At 36.2% G+C, this 16,940-nt stretch overlaps 3 protein-coding genes across 3 annotated transcripts; 1 reads left to right on the top strand and 2 right to left on the bottom strand.

The window, feature by feature from the left end:
- Positions 1 to 2,227: 2,227 nt before the first annotated feature.
- Positions 2,228 to 6,005, top strand: LOC109011737 (beta-fructofuranosidase, insoluble isoenzyme CWINV1-like). Its single transcript, XM_018993044.2, has 7 exons — positions 2,228 to 2,424; positions 2,578 to 2,586; positions 2,752 to 3,614; positions 3,780 to 3,938; positions 4,055 to 4,296; positions 4,448 to 4,541; positions 5,576 to 6,005. Exons 1-7 carry the CDS (start codon positions 2,250 to 2,252, stop codon positions 5,753 to 5,755), a joined length of 1,722 nt encoding a protein of 573 aa, XP_018848589.1. The 5' UTR covers positions 2,228 to 2,249; the 3' UTR covers positions 5,756 to 6,005.
- Positions 6,006 to 6,405: 400 nt separating this feature from the next.
- Positions 6,406 to 12,835, bottom strand: LOC109011736 (nucleosome assembly protein 1;2). The gene is given in 14 exon segments (XM_035683132.1): positions 6,406 to 6,608; positions 7,595 to 7,625; positions 7,737 to 7,756; positions 7,871 to 7,917; positions 7,920 to 7,996; positions 7,998 to 8,048; positions 8,753 to 8,796; positions 8,884 to 9,061; positions 9,143 to 9,327; positions 9,395 to 9,456; positions 9,538 to 9,622; positions 10,600 to 10,795; positions 11,253 to 11,348; positions 11,834 to 12,835. Coding segments are annotated over 12 exon segments (960 nt in total). The 5' UTR covers positions 10,717 to 10,795; positions 11,253 to 11,348; positions 11,834 to 12,835; the 3' UTR covers positions 6,406 to 6,545.
- Positions 12,836 to 13,910: 1,075 nt separating this feature from the next.
- Positions 13,911 to 16,224, bottom strand: LOC109011735. Its single transcript, XM_018993041.2, has 2 exons — positions 15,694 to 16,224; positions 13,911 to 14,605 (listed from the first exon to the last, which is right to left on the bottom strand). The coding sequence occupies exons 1-2, from the start codon at positions 16,142 to 16,144 to the stop codon at positions 14,115 to 14,117; spliced, it is 942 nt and encodes a 313-aa protein (XP_018848586.2). The 5' UTR covers positions 16,145 to 16,224; the 3' UTR covers positions 13,911 to 14,114.
- Positions 16,225 to 16,940: the final 716 nt, after the last annotated feature.

Genomic DNA, 16,940 nt, shown 5'->3' with positions numbered 1-16,940 from the left:
CATATATATATATATATAAGCTAAAAATTTAATGTGGGTTTTTCAAGATTAATAAAGTATTCATTCAATAATCAATCACATATATACTTCTAAGTATCTTTAGTTATAAAAAAAAAAATACCCCGTAAAATTATCTATATGCTACTTCAACAGCTAGGATTGAGATTGGTTTTTAAACTGGAATACAAAATACAAATGACATTGATGGTTGATGGTATTAAATTACAAAGCAAGTGGCAGTAATCAACAATAATTATACCCTGTGGTCCACTAGAGACTTTTCACCAAATCAAAATCAACACAAGTTGGGAAATATATTAATTATGAGACTTCTACAAGAGGTTGAGATACCCCATCTATATTTGTCATTATCAAAGAAGTATTCTAGAGCTAATACGTGCAACAAACACTAGAGTTTAGATACAAGACAATCAAAGTGGTATTTGTTCCACCCATAAGTCTATAACCTAAGCTCATGTAAAATACAGAACTATATTTTGTGTTTGTGCAGGCTTCTCGTTTTAGACTTGCATCTTTAAGTAGGGTCTGGTTAATACAGCGGTCACAGTTTTCTTGATAACATTACTTTGTACTGGGTTACATGGAATTGTCCAAAGATACTATATAGATAAGTAAAAAAAATCAAAGCACTGGACTACCTTGAAGTTAATGGCTTCATAAGGGCCTCGATTCTTATCAATGGCCCTGCTCTCCAACATCCTTATCAAGCGCACACCATCGTTGTTGGCTAAAATCTTGATACCATTGTCACTAGTTGTGACTGCCAACAGTGACGCCTCATTGTTGAATCTTAGTCTAGAACTAGCCTACCGAAGAAGAAAAGAATGAATCACGCTTCATCCTTCAACATGATACTAGTAAATAAATGGGAAGGCAACAATTAGGACTGAACAAAAGCCGGCCATTTTTTGCTTCCGTTTTATCGACCCGACCCGAACAGCTTCTGAATCAGAAACAGAAATTACCTGACTCGTTTTAAAAAATTCGGTTATTAGCCAATACCCGTTTAAAATCACTCGGTCATTAGCTCAGCACCGACAACTTTGCAGTCGATTGGATTCGATTCAAAGCGCTTCACATATTTCTTCTTCAAAATTCTGTCGTCCTTTCCAATGGAGAGAGAGTTCCCAATTTCCCTTGCAATCCCCCCCTCCTTTCCCATATGATAGCCTAAGCATCTCTCCGACCTGGTTTCGAAAAATCGAGACAATAATAATGTCGGCGTTTTTACACCAAAGCATCCATACCTCCTAGGATTTTTACTTTTTATTTTCTTGTGAGAATTCAACGTCCCGGTTTGACTCAAATCAAGTCTTTGAGAATTAATTATGCCAGATAAATTAAAAAAAAAAAAAGGAATAAAAGAAATCATCACTTTCCATACTCCATAGCCCTAAAAACCCGTTTTCTGCCGAATCTGCTGTCAGGTCGGGTAATCGGCTAACAGTTAAGCGGCTGAACAGAATGGTCCCATTTTGGGTCTGGTCAGAACTAGCATTTTTCGAGTCAGGTTGGGTCGATGAACAGCCCTAGCAGCAATATACTAATTAAATGGAAAAATCTTCAGGCCTTGGGATGGAGGCGACAATGGCTCAATGGTGAGGGGCTTGGGTTTCAGGCCTTGGGATGGAGCTTCGATGGCTCAATGGTGAGTTTACAACCACGAATCCTAGGGATGGAGCCGACAGTGGCTCAATGGTGACACTCTAGGCCTTGGGGAGTCAACGATATTGGTCTTAGGGTTTCTAATTTAGGAGAGGGTGGACAGGAGGGAGGGATGGAGGAGACGCTTAGGGTTTCTTGGACTGGCGACGGTGGCAACCATGGCTGAGTGGTGACGCTCCTGGCCTTGGGGAGTCGACGATGGTCTTAGGGTTTCTGATTTGAAAGAGGGTGGACGGGAGGGAAGGATGGAGGGAACGGGAAAGATGGAGGCCGAGATGCTTAGGGTTTCTTTGGATCTGAGATATACATTCTTCTTCATTTCTTTTTTATTTAACATAAATCTTTTTTTTTTAATTTCAATGGGCCGCATTTTTTTAATATTAAAAAAGCCACGTGGCTTTTGCCACGTCAGTCGGGATGGAGTCTAGGGAGAATTAGTCGTGGCCTTAGGCTTTTCCATTATTTTAACCTTGTAAAGAGAGTGAAAGGGTGGTGCCTTCAAAACTCTCCTTATAAATAGCCATAGAAGTATTGCCTTCCCTCTCATTCCCGAAAAGCCAACCATGGCCATCTCTCCTGCTTGGCTAGTCTTTTGTTTTCTTTTTCTCAACCATGGTGTTGTTGAGCTTGAAGCTTCCCACCAGGTTTACAGAGACCTTAAGCTTTCTTCATCTCCTCCTGAACATCAGCCTTATCGAACTTCTTTTCACTTCCAACCCCCCAAGAACTGGATCAATGGTATTCCTTTCACCGTACTTTCTTTCTTGGCTGTCTCACACTCGTACTTTATATCTCTAACTCTGTTTTTTTTTTTTCTTTTTGTTTTTATCATCTTAACGTGGCCTGATTATGAAACTGATGATAAATGGGTGCATGGCTTTGGATATGCAGATCCTAATGGTCAGTTCATTTCTAGTTTTTTTTTTTCCCAACGGTTTTTAGCCGCCCCTTGGATCTTAATCTCCACAAATGTGATATATATTTAGTAAAGATTTGGGGTCTTCTTTCGTTTTCCTATGTTGTTCTAAAGTAAATGACTTGATTTTGATTCATGTCTGCATGCAGGACCAATGATTTACAGGGGGCTTTACCATCTGCTCTACCAATATAATACCAAAGGTGCAATTTGGGGCAATATTGTCTGGGCCCACTCCACATCAACGGACTTGGTGAACTGGACCCCACACGAGCCGGCCATCTACCCATCACAGACATCGGATATCAACGGTTGCTGGTCGGGCTCCACCACAATCCTTCCCTGGGGCACCCCAGTCATCCTCTACACAGGAATTGATCCCCAGAATAGGCAAGTCCAGAACATGGCCGTGCCCAAAAACCTCTCTGACCCATACCTTAGGGAATGGGTCAAGTCTCCCAAAAACCCACTAATGGCACCAACTGCAGCTAACCAAATTAATGCAAGCTCCTTTAGGGACCCAACCACTGCTTGGTTAGGTCCTGATGGGTCATGGAGACTGCTCGTTGGAAGCAAAAGGTACTCCCGTGGAGTAGCTATTCTGTACAGGTCTAAAGATTTCTTTCATTGGGTAAAATCCCAGCACCCACTTCACTCTGCAAAAGGCACCGGAATGTGGGAATGCCCCGACTTTTTCCCGGTTTTGATTAATTCCAAACTTGGTGTTGACACATCAACTATGGGCACAGATGTTAAATATGTGCTTAAGTTGAGCTTGGATGACACTAAACACGATTACTATACTGTTGGAACTTATAACATCAACAAGGATATCTATATTCCGGACAAGGGGCAGGTGGACGGCGACTCGGGCTTGAGATACGATTATGGAAAGTTCTATGCTTCAAAAACTTTCTTTGATAGTGCAAAGAACAGAAGAATTTTGTGGGGCTGGATTAATGAGTCTTCGAGTGTCAACGATGATATTAAGAAGGGATGGGCTGGAGTTCAGGTAATTCATTTAGAATTATTGCTGTAAAAAGGTCTAGGCCTAGCTAGCTAGCAACTTATCTCAAAAGTTAGACTACAGCACGTACGTACAACTTAAGATCTGTTTGGAGTTGTATTATATGTCAAAGCTGTTTTGTTTTTTGTTCTTTTTGGGCACATTTTGCAGGCAATTCCAAGGGCTCTTTGGCTTGATGTATCCCAAAAACAATTGGTGCAATGGCCCATTAGAGAAATTGAAAAGCTGCGTGGAAATGAAGTCCACTTGCCTAAGCAAGTGCTTAAGGGAGGATTAGCTCTTGAAGTTTCTGGTGTCACAGCATCACAGGTGATTTTTCTTTTTCATAGATTTTGCAGCATGCATGTAATCACAATACATATCTATATAGACCTAGTACTATATATGTGTTTTTTACTGGTTTTTGTTTTAAATGTCTTGTCCAGGCTGATGTTGAGGTTTCATTCGGAATAAGTGAGCTGGAAAAGGCAGAAGTGCTGGATCCGAGTTGGAAAAATCCGCAAGTGCTTTGCAGTAAAAAGGGCGCATTAGTTGATGGGAGTTTAGGACCATTTGGAGTCTTGGCTTTAGCTTCAAAGGGTATGCAAGAGTACACGGCAGTGTTCTTTAGAATATTTAAAGGGCATGCAGACAAATATGTGGTGCTGATGTGCAGTGACCAAAGCAGGTTTAGTTTCTCGCATGCAGTCTCTCTCTCTCTCTCCCAGATCATCTGTAGCTAGTTTCGCCATTTACAATGCCTTTTGATCAAAAACTTCCAAAGCTTTTGAACTTGATCGATCTGTTTGATCATGATGATCATTTTATATGTTGAACAGGTCTTCCCTGAATAACAATAATGACAAAACAACTTATGGGGCTTTTCTGAATGTGGACCCTGTTCGTAAGAAAGTACTGTCACTTCGAAGTTTGGTAAGTTGTGTGATTATTCCGTTTATATACCAGAAATACTTCACAAATTCACGTACGCGTAATTTAAAAATGCTCAGGCAAGATTGTAAAATTATTTTTATAATAAAATAGATTTAATTAACGGATTATATAAAATTATATTAATTTATAAATTTATTTATTTATATAATTTAATATTTATGTCTATAACACTCATTTTCAGTAACTATATGTCTTATATATGATTAAGATGGACATATTTTCTAATCTAAGAAGATAAAAAAAGATCCCACATTATAATAATAATCTGCATCAAAAAATATTTTAACCACAAAAAGATTTCACAAAAATAACTACAAACTGACTTGACTTTATGTGGTTACGTTAAATTGTAAAACTATTTTTATTGTAAACTAGATTTAATGTATCATATGAACCAACTATGTCAGTTTGTAAGATTACTTTTATAAAATTTCTTTGTAGCTGTAGCACTTCTCATTACCGAATGGTGGATACTAATATAAAGAAGAGGATCCACATGGTGACTTCCCTTCATATCTCATTTTGATAACTCTCGACCACCCCCTTTTTTCATTTAAGTGAAAAGCTGGTTCTAGTTCCTGACCAGTACTCAATTTGAATAAATGAGTTGAGAAGTGTTAGGCCTATAAATAGATCTTATAAAAAAATAACACATCTATATGACTCAATATAATATGTTATATTTACTTAATAATAATTAGAAAAAATTACAATCTCTCGTACTGTATCGAATTTTATAATATCGATCTCTTTGTACATCGGCTACTTTTCAAACATGTTCCATGCACGTACTAATCTTTTGCAAAAAATTACGTACACCCAAAATATATGGGGGGCCATGCATGCACAGCAAATGCACGAGTTGTTAAACGTTGTGCGGGCATACCAATTTTAGACTGAATCTTCCTTTTTTGGCTATTTCCTGAGTGTCTTTTTGTCCCAATATTGAATGCATTTGATGAGTAGGACATACAGTTTTATTTAGCCGGCCTTGATCTTGTTCCCATGCACAGATTGATCATTCGATAGTGGAGAGCTTTGGTGGAGAAGGAAAAGTTTGCATCACGGCTAGAGTTTACCCCACATTGGCAATTGATGACAAGGCCCACTTGCATGTTTTCAACTATGGAACTCAGAATGTCCAGATCACAGGACTCAGTGCTTGGAGCATGAAGAAAGCTCGAATCTATTAAGACTTTGATTTGTTGAAGCTGAGAAACCTATCATGAGAAAGTAGTGAGATCATCATGTACTGCTAGCATAAACCTATTAAGACTTTACGTACACTACAATAAATTTGCCAATTTCCCACGAGTTCTTTTTCCAAGACCTACGTTGGTGGCAAATATTTAGTTGATGTGGAAAAAAAAAGTGAGAAAAATAAATAAATAAGCGAGCAGATCATCATGTACTGCTAGCTAGTTGTGTATGCTCTTTCTGCAATATGTGTGGCATTCGACTTTTAAGCCAGCATGCGTAGATGCATCATGTGCTGCAAAATTCTTCATAAAATCAATTGATTAAAAATTCTTGTGCCCCTATATATACATGATGATGATTATATGTGTGGCATTCGACTTTTAAGCCAGCATGCATACATGCATCATGTGCTGCAAAATTCTTCATAAAATCAATTGATTAAAAATTCTTGTGCCCCTATACATGATGATGATTATATGTGGTACGTAGAGAGAGAGAGAGATCAAACTCCTGAAGGATTCTGCTGAATCATTTAAATTAGTCCAAATGGCTTGACAAACCATGCATATACACACACACACAGTACACACACACACGATATATATATTATATATATATATATATATATATATATATAGGACATGACTGTTAGCTAGCATTTCGCCATTAATACCATTTCTGCAACTTGATCAGGATGTGGACCAAACTTTATAAAATACAAATCCATGCAGCTAGCTAGCTAAACTGCAAAATTCACTGTCGTGTACGTAAACGGCAATCGTTTTAAGGCATACTCCTCGATCTCCCACCAACTACGTACCCAGACGAATTTGTCAGTTCCAATCTCTAATAAGAGAAAAGAGAACACGTGAGGTTCACAAAAATATTTCATAAAATTTAAGTTCACAAACAAACTCATGTAGCTTAATGTGGTGCATCAAATTATAAAACTCTTTTGTTGTAGATCAGTATATACATCTAACGAATGTAAAATTTTTTGTAAACCCAATATTACTTCTCATAACAAAATGTCTACTATTCAGTCACGTAAACCCAATATTACTTCTCATAACAAAATGTCTACTATTCAGTCACTCACGTGACGTCTAACTATTGGACAATGACTCTATGGCCGTGGGCGATTGAGTAATATCAGGTATAATCTTAAATTAGTATACAAGCCTTGCGTACTCCCTTTGAAAAATGATTGGATCCAAAATTAAAAAAATAATTTTTTTTTTATGTAAGTCTCATATTTACTCACTCTTTTCAAATAGAGTGCATGAAATCTGCACTCTCTACGACTATAAATATCATTTCTCATTTGATATTTCATGAGCCAAGATTCATGACATGCACGACATTCACAAACAAGTAGACTGGCTCTAGGAGCATTCAAGCATGCTTTTGATATTGCCATGCAGATCTCAAACTCCTAGTAAACTTGCACCCTAAACTTGCAATCGTTATGGTTGGCACAGCTTTATTGATGTCCAATTGCTACCAATGACATTCTGCTTGGCACTGGTCTTCAATAAATTTTAAGCCAAGTATTGATAAATTTGTTAGATCATCGTTCATGCCGGTACGTACTAACCAATGCAGAAGCTAAATTGTATGGGAAATTAACAGGCATGATATCATATACATGATAGTCATGTGTAATCAAAAGAGGCGCGGCATGAATTGATGATAGTCTAGTGTACGTTACATATACTATCGGTACTAAACCCAATTGACCCAATAAAAGCTCAAAGTAAAAAGAACAAAGAAAAATACAGAAAATAAAAAGGCATAACACTACTGCTGCTTGCATTCAGGAGGGCGCTCACCTTGCTCCCTAGCTTGAGGCTTTCTGCTTTTCTGCATTTCGTTAACTCAATATACAAGTTACTATCTCCCTCACTAACCCAAAATAAGAATTGCTCAGACTTATACATCAAATTACCAGAAAATACGGATAGCTTAACTCACCTTGGGTCCAGCGCAGATGACTACAATAATCAAGAAAATGAAGGGAAAAGAATGCATTAGCATTTCAAACATTTATCCACCATTCCGGACCTGTAACAGTATTGGATAAGTGAAAATACTGATGATGTCTATACCTGCTTCCTGCCCTTGCCTTCCTCTTCTTCATCATCCTCCTCCTCATGTCATTGTCATCGTCTTCATACTCATCATCCCCCTCATCATCATTGCCATTGTCATCATCTCCGATATCCTCAAACCCCCCCCGTAAACCATGACACTTCATGAGGGATAATTTTGTCCCAGATTGTTGATCTACACAGCAACACAAACAAAAGGTTATTTCGGAGAAAAATAAGAGAAGTACTGGGTAAGAGATCTTACAAAAGAAAGTTTACAAACTGATGTGACTCAATGTGATATGTCAAATCTACTTTATAACAAAGGTGCTTTACACTCTACATATCATATCAAGCCACAACAATTAGTAAAATTTTTTTAAGATCACTTTGTAGACCAAGCATTTCTCAAAACAATAATACATTGAGACCAATGGGAAAAACACAAACCTCCCTTCATGATATATACTGTTTTAAGCACTTGGACGACTGCAGAACAAAATTAAGACAAAAAAGTGCATAAAATATCACAGCCCGAATGGATCTTACCTAATTTACTTTGTTTTTCAGAATATGTGAAGCGCACAAACCATACTATGTCACCAATCAGGAAACTACAGGAATCTGTTTTAACACAATGTTTGTACAATCCTCTTCCTTCGCAATGAATCAATTTAAAGAGCATTATAGATTACATCGATTCATACAGATGCCTATCAGACTCCCAAAGTAACCAATCAAGCAGGTTGTCACATGTACAGAAAATGCCTTAAAATGTTGAAATGTATATTTTCACTGAAGTTAAAGGATTTCTCATCAATAGATAAGCCGGGAGACAATTTCTCAGACATTACAAAATTAAGTTTTATTGCCCAAGCAAAAAAATAAAAGATGACTTACCCAATGTTGTAATCCTGCTCCATTTGATTTCGAAGCTCTTCAGCCTGTCAATATATCACAAAATTAAGGAACACAAGTTTTAGTACTTACAATTACATAGTCATCTTGCTAGACAAGGAAACCGAACTTACAGTATTTTCATCAAGATCATCATCATCCTCGGGAATTTGTGGTGAATTAAAAAAGTTAGAGAAGCTTTCACAATTCTCAGTTTTTGTGGTGGGTTTGGCATTCTTCGATCCCTTTCTTGGCTTCTTCTTTAGGATCTTCACCGTCAAGCTTTTACCTGGATACCACTCAATCTCAGTCCTACAAAATACCCCGGCATAAATAGAGACTCAGAAAAATAGAGAACAAAATATTTAAGAAAGAAAACAGAGATTGAATTACCCAATTGCTTTCTCCAATATAGGCTCATCGTCATCAATCATATGATACGTTTTCGTAAGGAAAGAATTCTTGAAATACGGATTAGTATCAAAAAAGAACTCCAGTTTAAAATCTTTTGGGTTGTCAATTCTACACCACTTGATATCTTTGAGGTACTTGAGAGCCCCTTCATCACGCTCCTTGATCTACCCGAGGAAACAGTAAATAATAATTCAACAATTGATTCAATAGATGGATAACAAACCTTCTCACCTCCCCAGCTAGTGCTCCATTAGTCTTCATTGCTGTAAGCCAGAAGTCAGGCAATCCTTTCTCTGCATTTCCAGATGAAATCAAATGGGTAACTCCTTTTTCTGCATTGTAAATGGAAAATTAATTTAAGTTTTGAGCAGCACCTTTAGCATCTTTATCTCCTTCTTGATCCACAGCAGTCTCTTTCGCAACTCCAACTTCAACTACACCATTCACAATCTCATATCTCTGCAAGGATCAAATCAACAAATGAACATGCATGCAAACCTTGTAAACCAAAAACACTGAGTTCAGGGGCAGACCTACGTTGGTAGTTGATTTTTCAAAAATATGTTTTAGTACATGGTTTTATCAAATATATCCTAATATAAAGATTATTTGTCCCTCCAAAACATTTTCAAAAATCTCATTTAGTATTTAGTTGTCTAGGTTTCTTTTAGTTTTTTAATAATTTTTTCATAATTACACCTATTTTTTGACATTAATAAAATCTCACATTCTCATTTTTTTTTTTACATCTCATAAGAGGCAATAAAATATCTTGGTATTTTTTTATAAGCTATTTGGTAAATTTACAACTTCATTTTTCCTATTTATTTACACTTTTCCTTTTAAGTCTTCCACTAGCTAGCTTGTTTGGATTAGTTTTGTTAGTAAATACATATATACTACCATCAAGTTAACAATTAGGAATAAATGCAACAAATCTCGCATAGCTATTTCTATCTATATTATAGAGACTTTACAATATTCAATCTTAGATTCAACAAAAAAATTTATCTTTGTTTACTTAATTTTTATCATTTGCTTCAAAAAATCTTACATGGCTATTTCTATCTTAATTTTTATCTTTCACTTGAGTCTGATGGAGCTCAAGTGAGAGGTTTAGATGGGTGGTTTTAATAATTTAGTTTTTTCCTAGATAACAACCTTATATGGTTAATGTTAAATGTCGGTGACACACTTTGCTATCTTAAATGTCGGTTACTGTTCACCCCTACATACGACACACTTTGCTAATCGCCCCCCCACGCACCAAATCCTAGTTCCACCCCTGACTGAGTTGTGGTTCATATACTTTTTTTTTCTTTTTTGAGAAAGTATTCCAAATATATATATATATATATATATAATATATTCCAAACACTAAATATGAGTTGAATAAATATGATGCCAATTTTACTGCATGTCAGTATCACAGATACCTTTGTGTAAAGTGGTTCATAAAGCTTCTGGTATTTAGCTTCCAATGCCACTCTCTCCTCAAAAAATTTTGCCTCCAGCTCATCATGTTGGCTCTTCAAAGTTAGAATGTGAAACATTATCTTCAACTCTATATTAGAAGATCTGAGCCAGCACTCCACCCACAAAGACCACTGAGTTCAAAGGAAAGCTGGGTGCCTGTGAAAACCCTTGAGATGAGGTAACTTTAGAGAGGCACCAAGTAGTGCCTCGGAACAGATACTACTGGTATAAGCATAAATCTAACAAGTCCAATCACTTTTACTTTAGTGTTCCAGATTTATACCGAAGTACATGTTACATTATTTGAGTGATATACTTGAGTGTGCGGTTTACATTCTTACAGTTTGTTCAATACTTCTGTAGTCTAGATGAAAAATAAAATGATAATTTAACAAACATTGACCCATTTGCCAGGGTGGGTAGGGAGCAATACAGTATGTCAAAGAAACCATGCTAAGCAAACCCATTATTACACCAATTACAATAATCGTAGAACCGTGTAAAGGGCCAAATATGGCTATCATACATACATCATATCATGCAAATTCCAATAAAGAATATAGATTAATCTTAATCTTAGCATTAACGGATTGAATTTAGGGGGCAGGCTAACCTGAATCCCTCTCAGAAACTCAACACGCTTCCTGACTTTGGGTGATAGAGTTTCTAGAATATCTGATTGCCCAGCAGCCAAACTCTGGAGTTTATCCTGCAAAACAATCAGAACATATATATCCAACAATGCACCATCAGAAAGTATGCCACCAAAATCAAAACACCCAATTGCACTGCAATTTAAAACTGGATCATTGAAAACGAAAAGGAATCCCCAGGGTCTGATTCGCTTTCATTAAAATGAACAAGACGACCACTTTCTCTATGCTAAAACAAACTAGTTCATGGAAATAGCCACAAAAACATATTTTTGCCATCATTTTCATTACCCTCTTGCCAAAAACAGAAAACCAAGCCTGCTTTTCAAGAGAAAAATTTAGAAAGAAAATCTCAAAGATACTGAAATTTATGTTTCGATTGCGAGACTAATTGACAGGGTTTCAGATTTTTTCGGTTCGTAGATAGATTGAATTGACTCATGATTTAGGGAATGGACAAGTATAAAATGAATTAAATAAATAAAGGGAGAGAGAAATGAGAGATAGTTGGGACCATGAGCCTGTTGGGGTTTCGGATTACCTATGGATATGGGGATTTCGGAGAGGGAGGTGTAGCGAAGGCTGAGCTCGGGGGGGATGGACCGCTTTTGCTGATTGAACGGAGAAGAAGAAAGTGGAAACACCATGGGCCGTGGCTGGAGCTCTCGGCAGAAGTGGCTGATGCACTTTTTTATATTTTTTATATTTTATCTTCTTTCTTCTTTTTTCCAGAAACATGCTACTCGGTGCAATTTCCTCTCAGTCAACGGCCAATGCTCAGATGGGTTCAACGGCATGAAGAGGATTAAGTTGATGGCCAATGCTCAGTCGACAAGTTTTCGTAGTTTCTTCTGGCGCAGTTTCGACGGCACGAAGACGACGAGTTGATGGCCAATGCTCAGATGGGTTCGACGACACAAAGAGGATCAAGTTGATGGGCAATGCTCAGTCGACAGCACGAAGACGACAAGTTCTCGCAGTTTCTTTTGCGCAGTGGCGCATATGCTGAGATGCAAACAATGTCTGAAATCGATTTTTTTTTTTTTTAAAATAATATCGGCAACGTCAGCCGATTCCCCAAAACTACCCAACGGCGGGCACCTGTAGCAGAATTGTTAATCAGAATAGCTCGATCCTCCTCACTAAGAGCTATAAAAAACAACAAACACGTGGCTTAGAACTTATTTCAGTTTGAATAGCAGAAAGCTAGCATAAACTTTTCATTTTTGAACCAATATACAACTCAAAGATACAGGATAACTATATGAATCATCTTAGAGAGACAGATACTAGGACTCAGGGATTGGTGATACCGGCATCGGCGGCGGGGAGGGCGGAGCCCAAATCTGACATGTCGAAGTTGTCGTTACTCATTTCTTATTATTTTTTCTTTTTTCCTTTCTTGTTCTGTGGGGATTTATGGGGCGAGAAAAAAAAAAAAAAACCCTAAGGGACGGAAACCGAGGGAATATGGAGGAGGGAGGGTTGATTATTAAAAGAAAAAGAGGGGGAGCGAGCGACTTGAGCGAGGAGTTCTGGGTTTCATAAGACGGAGAAAATGATGACGACGATGATGAGGGCACTGTGGGTCACGTGACTATGTAGCCAATCAAGTTGTAACTACGTGTGGGTATCAGTTGGACCCCGCCAACTGTTTTTATTTCTTTACACTATTATTTTCAATCGTACAATGAAAATATTTTTCAATAATTAAGATTTTATAATGTTTAGTCTCCATATAAATACGTGTGAAAACTACATAAAATCAAATTAATTTGTCAAAATTTGTGAAATCGTAACATACAATATATAGATCATTTTCATTTGTGATAGCAAGTCAGTCTTGCATGGTTTAAATAAAGAAAAAATTTTCGCAACTTCTTATTATTCACACAACTTCTACACATTATATTTTTTTTAATTTTAATTTTTTTTATCAAATATTGAATAGAAAAATTGAATTAGTTTAAAAAAAAATAAACTCAAAAAAAATATTAAAAAAATATTAAAAATTTTAAAAAAATATGATTTGTAGAGGTTGTGTAGCCTTGCTCTTAAATAAATAATTAACATTTTCATTTTTTTTCAGAAGAACAAACACCACACTCTCATTTTTAAAAAAAATGAATAGATATGAAACTTAAATAAAAAATTAATTTTTTTAACAATGAACCACATTCTTTTTTAAAAAAATATACAGTACTTGTACCATTCATGACTTAATCCATCATTAGCCTTTAAAATATTGGAAGATCCCATGGTTAACCTTTTCCAGAGCCATACCTAAAATATGTCTCAATCAAGCATTCCAGGAATAATAAGTTTACAAAAAATCTACTCAACTTCCTACTATTCACACAACCTCCACACTCCACATTATTTTTAATTTTTATTATTTTTTTCTTTTATTAAATATTTATTATATGAATAATGAATAAAAAATTTGAAATAATTTAAAAAGAATAAACTCAAAAAAAAATTTTAAAAAAATATTAAAAATTTAAAAAATTTAAAAAAGTGTGGAGTGTGGAATGTGGAGTGTGGAGTGTGGTGGAGGTTGTGTAGCAAAACTCATAAATTTATATCACATAAAGAGAATGAGATGGAGCCACTGCACCTAACCAAAACATCAAAACTCTCTTTCAACATCTTAACTTGAAAGATTCCATCTTTTACAACATAAAATGAAATTCTTTCCCAGACAAGATAATCATGATGCAAAACAAACCACATATACAAAACTATTCATCCCTTGAAATTGACAGCAACTATTCATCCCGAGTATCATTTCCAAACTTATGTACCTGGTCCTTCTATTGACATTAATCATCTACTTCTTGGTCACTGTCATTGTCATCTTCAATTAATTCTTCTCCTCCCTCTTCTTCATCTTCATCAGTTTCTTCTTCTTGTTCCACATCATCATCATCAACAATAAAGCGTCCAAGTGTTTCATCATCATCATTTGCATCACCTATAGCTTTCTTTTGAGCAGAATCTCTGCTAGCTTTTGCATCCTTGCGAGATTTTTCACACTCTTTTGATCTTGTGGGATACTTAGGTCTCTCAACCTTTCTCAGTTTTGCAACAAGCTCACCGTCATCATCACTCTCACCAGTCCAGTTATCATCATTATTGCCTTCTGCTTTCCTTCTCTTTCTCATCACACCCCTCTTTACCTTCTTCTCAAGATATGCATCATCATCGCTATCTCTTCCAGGTTCCTCAAGAAACCAGTCCCAATTTTTTATATCCCGAATCATTTGCTTGGGATAGTGATCAAACTCATGCCCCATCACAAGAAAACCAAACTCTGCAGTCCCCGGACAAAAATAATTAATCAAAGCATCGTGGCATAAAATTTGAAATTTAAATAAATTCAACCGGTAAACCTGCATTACAGACACTTGAATAGAATAAATTTGCAGAAGTACAATTATGTTTAGTAAGAAGGCAATAGAACAAACCACAATTCAGCGTGGAAGGTTGTAGGAATCACAAGGTCTCCATATTCGTATGCTCACATACATACACACTTGCAAAAGACGATGCCAGAAATAGCTACTACAAAAAATATTTCTCCAATGGTAACGTTAAGGTCAAAATTTTGGAAAAAAAACAAAGATATTTGCAACCGTGAATTGTGAAACTGCCGCATAATCGCTTTGAAAAAAATGAATAAAACATGAGACCCACATAAAAAAAATTTATTTTTGAATAGTGAACCCCACTCTTTTTCAAAGTAATTACGTAACGTTTACGCACGTTACGGTTGTATGTAGAATTACACGGTAACACTAAGTGACATATGTGAGGTGCTACTGCCAAGCTAGAATCCATGCCACCATGAAAATGTAAAGCAAAATTAACATATATGATACATCTTTACTAACAACAAAATCGTTTCCTCACTCTAATCATTATACAATTCCTAAGCGGAAGAAGTAGGAGAGAATGTTAAGCCATGGATTTAGCATAAAAGAATAAAAGTAGAGATGTAAATTCTCTGATGACAAACAAAAATCGACCCCATATTGGGTAGCCATAAACCACTTAACTTCGTGAAAGATATATCGGCTAGTGAGTGAGAAGATCATTCAGATGTATATGCTGAGCTAATTGCTGAAAATATCGGTAATACAAAATGGGGAGACAGTTGATACGACACACGTCAGCATGAAGAAGTACTCGGAATTTCCTAAACTACATATTGATTTTCCATAGCATACTGATCCTCTCTACTTTGATAAAAACCAAGTTTGTCCCCAATAATTTGGACATAACGAAAAAAATCCCGAGTCAGATACCCTAACCTTCACATAGACTTGTTTTCCTACATTTTTCTCAGCAACCAAACACACCAAATTATAGCGAAGCATGTCAGAAACCGAAAAGGCATACCTTTAACAGGGTCAATCTCTGAAACATCAATCCCACCAAATTCAAACCCACTCGTCAAACTTGCATCCAACTCATCCTCACTACCCAAAACCCTCTTCTCTGCCGCTCCAAATCCCCTTCCCTGGACACTGAACCGAACAGGCCTCTTACCAGACAAGCAGAAACAATCACCGGCAGCCACCTCACCCTTCTCACCGCTCCTATAAACCCTGATCTCTCCACACCCACTGTTCTTCACCCAAATGGGGTTCTTCCCAACAACCTCAAACGAAACCGTAGCCCCCGTTAGGCTCCGGCTTTTGTCGTCCGAGGTTTTAACTTCAAACAGAACGTGACGACGAGACACCGTTCTGTCGTCGGTGTGGAAACCTAAGCCTCGTCCAAAAAAGGTCTTGTGGTTAGGGCCATTCTGTAGTGCAATCCTTGAACCGTCTTCGCCTTCGACCTCCATAGCTTTCCAACGGCTTCCACTTTGTAATTTCTTTTCCTTTTGATTTTACTTCCCCTTTGCCGCTGTCGGTCGAGTTTGATGTCGTGTCACCAACACATGTTTTAAGGAGGGATATCATCCACAATACATAATGAGAAATTTTATTTGCAGTCCTCAAGTAGGGATTGTATGTGCAAACATATTGTTAAATAAGAGAAAATATCATTTTAAGAAGAATAATTTTGTAATTTTAAAAAATTTTAAAATTAAAATAATTTAGACTTGCATTGCAGTCCCCAAATAGAGACTGTATCTAACATTGCTCATACATAATTTATATATTTTAAAATTATTTTTATTTTATTTTATTCTTATTAAATTAATTAAATTATTTTATTTATCATCTATACATCACATATTTATTATAAAAAATTAAAACAATTTACTATACATAAACTACTATTCACTCTCACACTCCACATTTATAACTTTTTTATAAAGTGTAAAAATATTTTTAATAAAACATAAGAATATTTTTCTTAAGAGATAAGATGTAAAATAATATATAATGATTGATAAATTTTTTTTTTTTTTTTTATATTTGTAAAAGTGACACCACATTTTAAATGTTTGTTTGTTTGAGAAAATCTTGGAAATATTAAAAAACACTTAGAACCAAAATATTACGAGATGTATTTCTTTAGGTTTTTTGTGAAAGTAATTTTTCTTCTTTTTTTTTCCCGAATATTGAGATTAATAAATAGAGTAATCCATACTTGGACAGAAAATTTTTGAAAAAAAAAATTGAGAGAATTTT

Source organism: Juglans regia, chromosome 12 (genome assembly GCF_001411555.2).
Source record: "Juglans regia cultivar Chandler chromosome 12, Walnut 2.0, whole genome shotgun sequence".
Lineage (NCBI taxonomy): Eukaryota > Viridiplantae > Streptophyta > Magnoliopsida > Fagales > Juglandaceae > Juglans > Juglans regia.
This window is presented reverse-complemented; position numbering and strand designations above follow the sequence as displayed.